Genomic DNA, 7853 nt, shown 5'->3' with positions numbered 1-7853 from the left:
CCGATAAGCTACAGCATCATACTTTAGTATATGGAAGTTGCTGCTGATCTGCGACATAAATACGCAACGGATCGACTACACATGAACATTAGCCAGTAGGACTATACCACTAATCACTGCCACATGCTATCAGAGCATGCATGCCATATCTTTGATATTCGTGCTACTATTTTGTGAGATTAGCACTAGGGAATAATCAAGGGTTAGGTCACTACCCACCGGAAGGTTTTCCACCGCTGATTCATACTTCTAGATTTCTATTGTGTGCGAAACTTCTGACAAAGAGGCTCACACACCAAATTACTTCGATGGAACATCTACAAAACTCCAGGAAAATCCATGAATCTGCTATGACCTAACTCAGAGCAAGCACATCCATGAGTTGCCAACCGCCGTCGATCAAAAAATTCAATGGCTGGATACTCGTTCGCTCCATATGCTAAAGTCCGAGCATTCGCTCAATATAATTTTCAAGAACCTATTCCCCCATTCACATTTTAAAATTTGTTCACAGTCAATTGATTTTGTCACCAAATGTTCACTTTCTCTCTAACCTTCTTTATCTCCAACCACCTAGCTAGAGCCGACGAAGATGCGGAGGTCGTGGCAACGACAGAGGTGTGTGAAATACAATGGCTCAGCAAAAGGTTTGGCATTATGGTAGATGAGTAGCCAAAGCTGGTGGGTTAGAGGTAGAGGAATTGCATGATCAGGCGTCGTGAAAAATGGCAACGGCAGTGACAATGGAGTTGAGGCAATGGAAGGAAATTTGACTAAATATAGCTGACTTGACTTGGAAATTATTATACTACCCCGACCCAAAATACCTCCGTATCTAGAGATAAAGTTGATCAGCTTTTTTTTTGAGGCGGAAGAAGTATTTCAGTTGACTTTCATTTTCTGATTCGGTGTTTTTTTTTTCCATATATCTTAGTCATATAGAATTGCCAACACTAGTTAACATTTTTTTTTTCCTTCTGGGGTAGTCAGCATATAATTTCAGTATTCTCGCCTTGCAACTTCAACGAATTGTACATGTAGTTGCAATTTCTAGTTGGCAGACTATCTAAAGTGAGCTTGAAATGAAAATGGGAATATCTTGATCCTAAGTTTGAAAATATGACCAGGGAAATCCAATTCAGCTCACGCGTGCATATGAACCCATTGTGTGAAAATACATTTCAAAATGTCATTTTTTTCAAATAAAATTCCACATGTACATCAAGACGTTCTAGGTTCTTACAAGAGCCACTAAAGAGGACCTCAGATCCCTCTATACTACCGAGCAATAGTCGGTTACAAACTGAGTTCATAACCAGTGACATGTAGAGAATTCTCAATTTTATTACGTATTATCCATGCATACATTTATGTAGAAGTCGGTTTATGTTCACAATTTACATCAGTATAATAGCTTAATTACCCGTTAAACACACTTTGATCTATTATCTCCGCCATCGGCATACCTTAATAGCTGTCACATGCAGGCATGAAGCACCGTCGTCTCTCCATGGGGGCCATGCATGCGTTCACACGCACGTATGTGTGTAGGGGTGGAGACGACGACGTTCATGGATCGGCCGGCGATCATCTCTTGGCCCTGGACGCTCTCCGGCTGAGCACAACCCAGTAGAGCACCCTGTAGAGGAGGAAGAAGCCGAAGAGGACCTGCACCCCCGTCCACCGCTCCTCCGCCGTGAGCCCCTTCGACGACAGCACGTCGAGCCCCGTCTGCGAGCACTCCCCTCCGGCGTCGGCCACCCCGAAGCACCGGTTCGCCGCGCACGAGTACTCGTTGGCGAGCATCGCGTCCAGCGCGTACTTGTACGGAGACGCGTAGTGCATGAACACCCAGTACGACGGCGTGCTCTCCCGCGACAGGAAGTAGCCGGAGAACAGGAAGAACCCGGCCAGGGACACCGACACCAGCGACATCCCCGCGATGAAGTCCGGGGCGAATGAGCTGATGAACAGCACGAAGGAGTTGGCCGTGAGCACAACAGCCCATACGACAAACACGAACACCATGAAGGCTGCTGGCGACGCGCAGAGCCCGACCAGGAAGTAGACGCATGACGAGTAGAGCAGCGCCACCACCAGAAGGTACGGGAGGAACACCATCGTGGCCGCTGCCGCGTGAGAGGACAGCCGGTACAGCCCCGCCGCCGTCTCAGCGAGCACGATCGGTCGCTCCGTCACGAACGTCGGAAGCGTCTCCGTGGTGGAGGTGAGCAGGAATGTCAGCGTGAAGGCGAACAGCCCCAGCCGCTTGTGCGCGCCGACCTCGCCGTAGCCCGCATTGATGTAGATGGTGCCCAGCAGCGTCCCGACGATCACCGCCTCCAGGAAGTTGGTCAGGAGCAGCTGCTTGCTCCGGTACACCACCTTCCACGCCCTCTTGTACAGAACCAAAAACTCGTGTATCCGCGAGCACGCCGAAGTACACGAGGGCGGCGTCGCCATGGCAGCTGCCTTGTTGTGTTTTGATGGCTTTGTGGCGAGATCTTGCGCCGATTTAGGTTCCGGGGAGGATGGTGAGGGATGGGGGATCTGGTCGATGACCTCGAGGGCGTACTCTAGTGGGTTGAGCTGTGCTGGGACTGTCAAGCCGTGGGAGAGAAGTGCGGTGTCGAGGGAGGCGAGGGAGCCGTGGTGGAGCACCGTCCCGCGGGACAGGAGAAGTAGCGAGTCCACTTCAGAGAGGAGGCGGGCGCTCGGTTGGTGGATCGACAGCACCACCGTCGTGCCTCTGGCAGCCGCCACGGCGCGGAGGCAGCCGACGACCACGAAAGCCGAAGAAGAGTCGAGGCCGGAGGTCGGCTCGTCGAGCAGGAGGACGCCGGGTTCACGGAGCAGAGCGAGGCCGATGGACACGCGCCGGCGCTCGCCTCCCGAGAGTCGCGAGGCAGAGACCCGCGTGTGCGCCGCGTGCATCAAACGGAGGTCCGAGAGGAGCGTGGTGACTGCGGCAGAGGCCGCGGACGCCGACGACGGGAGCAGCAGCGACGCGGCGAAGGTGAACGTCTCGGCGACGGTGAGCAATGACAGCGCGACGTCAACCTGGGGCACGTGAGCCGAGAGCCGGCGGAAGGAGGAGGGCCGGAGCGGGGCCGAGTTGAGAAGGAGACGGCCGTGGGTGGGCGCCGTCCGGGCGGCGAGGATGTCCAGCAGCGTGGACTTGCCGGCGCCGCTCGGGCCGACGACGGCGAGGATCTCACCCGCGCGCGCCAAAAGCGACACGTCACGGAGGATGTAATCCGGCGTCGCCAGTGCCGCACCGCACGGCCTCAGGAGTTGCGCAAGCGATGATGTCGGCGCCGCGACCGGCTTCGCGTAGTAGATGTTCCGGGCGGCTAGCTCGTACATCGCCTTCTTGGTCGACGGCGATGACGGCGGTGGTGTGGACGCGTCGGCATTGTCAGGTTCGGTGACGGTTGTGGTGGTTACGGTGGCCATTGTGGTGAGGCCGGAGATGGCAAGGAAGGATGGGTACGATTCAATGAAAGAAGGGGATCGTGTGAGGTAATGTAGCGACGGAGGCCAAGCCACTTGCATCAGTAGGCAGATTGCTGATTATTTAGCCCGTTTTCTAATTCGTGCCAGAGCACTGTGGCGCCTTACAGGGTGCCCATCTTCCGCGTGCGTTTGATTAAGATCTGACGGTTCGCGAGTTGTCATAGGTGACCACAACCGGATGTGGCAGTTTGGTGTGCACCCACAGCATCCAGATGTATTTTTTAATTTTTAATATCGCTGGTCATCGAGTCCAAATCCCCATCTCTTCTCATCTCTTAGTCAAATATCTGTCGCTGGTGGAGATGAGTTCAACGCAGATCGGGAGCGGCGGCGCCACCACATGGAGCTGCAAGGGCTGTCTCCATCGTGCACCGTCGGGAAGGGCCTCGCCGCCGCGAGCCGCTGGGCTTCCCGTCTCCATAGCGCGCTGCCTGGAGGACGCCCACCTCCACCACGCGCTGCAGGGCTTCCCGTCTCCATGGCGCGCCGCCGGGAAGGGCCTCGCCGCCGCGCGCCGCTGGGATCCGTCTCCATGGCGCGCCGCCTGAAGGACGCCCACCTCCACCACGCGCTGCAGGGCTTCCGTTTCCATGGCGCGCCACCGGGAAGGGGCTCGCTCTCACCGCGGGTGCTGTTGCCTGTTGGGCCCTCTCTCCCATGGTCCACCACGCCGCCGGACCTCGCCAATGGATCCGCTCCTCTTCCCGTCAACTCCCGCACCTTGGCTCCAAGAAGGATGTAAGTTACGTAGGTTCTCCCCATTTCTGATTGTAAATTTTGGAGCTGGGATGTACTTTTTGATTGTTGTTTTTTCTACATCCAGAATGATGGCACCGGCGGATATAATTTTGCCACTTTTTCTACATCTAAATCTTGAAAATAGTAGGTTCCCCAAGATTTGGATGTAACATTGATAGGTTTCCATGTAATTTCTTTGTTTTTTCTACATCCACGCTGCCTTTGATTTTGTGTAGTTAAACTCCAATTTCTTACATGCCAATATTTGTTCTAAATTGAAGAAAAGAAGGAGATGGCAGATGCACTTACGGTGTGTTTTATTTGTGCGAATTTATACACGATCATGTCATGAATTTGCGACTGAGCCGAGAAGGCATTCCCTGCATTGAATTTGCGATTGAGCTGAGAAGGCAGTTCCCTCCATTTCACGTGCAGACCCGGGTGATAGGAGTAAACGTGTGGGACGAGGATATTTCTATTTTTGGAACGCCTTGATGTCCGATTAATTTATTTCCTAATTTGGGTGGGGCACTCTGGTAGACTAACCGGTGCTATAGCACCCCCTAGTAGCGTCCATTATTTAGGGTTTGGTTGTACCTTTTGGAGGGAGTGCAGGGACGGGAGCGTGGACAGTACGGAGTGTGACAAAGTTAACGAGAGCGGATGGAAGAAACCGATAGCCGATTTTTTTTTTTTTACCATGCCGCTAGACGCCGGATCCAGCGGCCACTTTTACCTAGAGATTCGTGCAACATTTTATAGATTTTTTATCCATAAAATTTAGGTTTCAATGTGTTGCATCATGTCTCGGAATTAGTTTTATTTCAGGACTCATTTAATCCATACTGTATGATTTTCATACAATTTGTGTAGGACTAAAATCCTATGAAAATTTCGTACATAATATACCATACGAGCTTGAGAGTGGAGAAATGGAGGCCAAGCTACATTTAACTCTTTATTTTCTAACATTTAAAATTCATATTTTGAAGTTCAAAAAAATCTGGAAAAAACGCATAGAGGTAGCCAACGATGTACACCGCACGTTTGTAGTATAATCAATGGATGGATACCTCTAGAATTTTATTTTAGATTTTTTGAAACTTCGAAATATGAATTCCATGTGTTTGAAAATAAAGGGCTATATTTAGCATGGCCACCGGTTTGAGTTTCGCGTATGTACTTATCCTATTAAAATCTTTTGGTGTAAATTTCAAAGCAATGTACGTAACATTATGTCAAAACTGATGGATTTTTTTTTACTATAGTCATAGATAATTTTCCTTCCCATATGATTCACGTATATCTTATTCGTATATTTTTATCTATAGTGCGAATCAAATGAGTCCTTATTTTATCATAATGTTTGTCCGGGGACTAGAAAATGTGGAAAATGGACACATTATATAGTATGCGTGGTAAAGAACAAAGAATTCCTCGAAACAGTCATGGTAATTACAGAAGTTTCTCTATTGGTAATTGACGTTAGTTTTTGTTTGTAGAGCAAGAATCTGAATTTCTTAATCAAATGTGGGGCACCAAAATAGCTTGAAACGAATAAAAACAAGATGATGGGTGAAAAAAGTTGCATCAATTTTTAAAGCTATTTCCATCACATAATTTTTTTTGGTTTTCTTTCAAGTCGCCCCTCGATATGTTTTTGGTAAAAGGAAAAAGAGTAGCAGATTCATAAAAAAAGAGGCAAATATGAATATTAAAATGAAGAATACACTTCTCATTTTGTAAGATGACGGGCTCAACGTATATGTATGTGTCAGTTTTGTTAGATTTGGGGGTATATTTCAGTCAATTTAGAAAGAGTTACTTCTCTAAATATTACCAGTACTTGTATATTTAAAGAATCTTAAGTCTCGCTTTGGATATATGGTTCTTAGTTGTTGAATAAAAATAATAATCTCTCAAACGTTTCTAAAATATTACCATAGGCTTTTGGGACCACCCAGCCCATGTGTGCTCTAATATACGTTTTGTCTTGTCGTGTTTTCATTTTCATTGGTACCATTGATCCTTTGGCTTGTCCGACGATTTCCACACCACATCTTTGGTTCGCCTTACACCAGAACAAGATCCGTGCTCCATCACACAAACAACCACCCTGTTCGGCACTAGTACAACAATTGGTACTCACCTAGTCAATCAGATGATTATTTTCAAGGTTTGATGAAATCGATTTCATACCTCCCAATTCATTCATGACCCCTAATATTCTTAAAACCAGTTAAACTTCCCTGCGAAGTGTAAAATGTGCAATAAAACTAGTTGCACATAATGGTGGTGTGTCTATGTGATAGTCGGCTATAAGTTAACTACGTCTTAGTCAATTTTTTTCTTCTATTGATAGATTAAGAAAAAAACGCCACTTTCTATCGGTTAGTTCATATGTGGCAAGAATATACTCGAACAACCAAACATCTCATACACCATTAGAAATTTCTTCATACGTATCTAAAAAAAAAGTCCATGAAAAGATTATTGTTATTTTTTTCCTAGAGTTAAATAAACCATAACTTTCTACGGATCTCAAATTTGGGTGACCATTCTAAATTACGATTGAAGAAATTCTTATTACGTCAAGAATTCGCAAAACTATTTTTGAAATATATGACTACAAATATATCGCCAATGTCAAACTAATCTTTATTTTGTTAAGAGGACCTAAAAGAGCATTTCCAATAATGCATATAAGAGTTGCTTGAAAAAACAGTGCACATCTCTTACTAAATGTTTTTTAATATTTTTTTGGTGGCATAGAAGAGGGAGGGTGAGGAAAGACAGAAAAGGTGGGATCTTGTAACCACCAAGACACTAGTAACAAACAAATTAACAACTGCTGGAGAGAGCATAGTTATTTACCACTTACATTTTCGACAACTTATTTAACACTTACTTTCTAGGATGTCCTATAACACCAACATGTATAACCTAAAAAATAATAACTGCATTGTGTACTTGGAGATGCTCTACGACACACCTCCTAAACCAAAAGCGAAGATCAAAAGCTGACATGGAGGGTATCATCCATGGCAGAAATCTTGGATGAGAATGAGATCCGCCTCCCGGCCAAGTCTGGCGCGTGATTGACCCCTATATCCACGCACTAGACCCCAGGACGTCGACTGCCACCGTACCCACCGCGCCGAGCCGGCGAGTCAGCCATTCTTGTTCTTTACCGCACCACCTGCACGGAATTGGATACTCCGGCCACCGCTCTATCTATTCCATGCCCAGCTGCATCTGCACGCACCGCATGATAATTGGAATGCTTTGTCACGGGAGGCATTGCAGCCAGCGTACCTCTCGCGGTAGGGCATGGATCCCCACCGCCATTTTGTTTAAGGGCATCTCCAGCGGCGCGGCGACCGTTTGCGTCCGCCGTGACCGGAAATGCGTCTAGGGCCTGTTTCAGCGGGGCGACGCAAAGTGATCGGTTCGTCCGTGGAGACGCAAACCTGGCCAAATATGCGCCAGCGATGCGTCTCTGCGGACGTCCGGAAACGTCCGCTCGTGTCTGGCGGACGTTTCGGCTGGCCCGCCTGGCAGCGACCCAGCGTCGATGCGTCTTCTCAAACGCGCCAGCG

At 48.1% G+C, this 7853-nt stretch overlaps 1 protein-coding gene across 1 annotated transcript; it reads right to left on the bottom strand.

The window, feature by feature from the left end:
* Window positions 1–1326: 1326 nt before the first annotated feature.
* Window positions 1327–3559, bottom strand: LOC127313911 (ABC transporter G family member 4-like). The gene has a single exon (XM_051344391.2). The coding sequence runs from the start codon at window positions 3553–3555 to the stop codon at window positions 1588–1590; it is 1968 nt and encodes a 655-aa protein (XP_051200351.1). The 5' UTR covers window positions 3556–3559; the 3' UTR covers window positions 1327–1587.
* Window positions 3560–7853: the final 4294 nt, after the last annotated feature.

This window comes from Lolium perenne, chromosome 7 (assembly GCF_019359855.2).
Source record: "Lolium perenne isolate Kyuss_39 chromosome 7, Kyuss_2.0, whole genome shotgun sequence".
NCBI classification, from domain to species: domain Eukaryota; kingdom Viridiplantae; phylum Streptophyta; class Magnoliopsida; order Poales; family Poaceae; genus Lolium; species Lolium perenne.
Note: the sequence above shows the minus strand (reverse complement) of the source record. Positions and strands in the feature narration are given on the sequence as shown.

Coding starts and splice junctions, on each gene's coding strand:
- LOC127313911 (XM_051344391.2), bottom strand. CDS start 3,555: ATGCAAGTGGCTTGGCCTCCGTCGCTACATTACCTCACACGATCCCCT.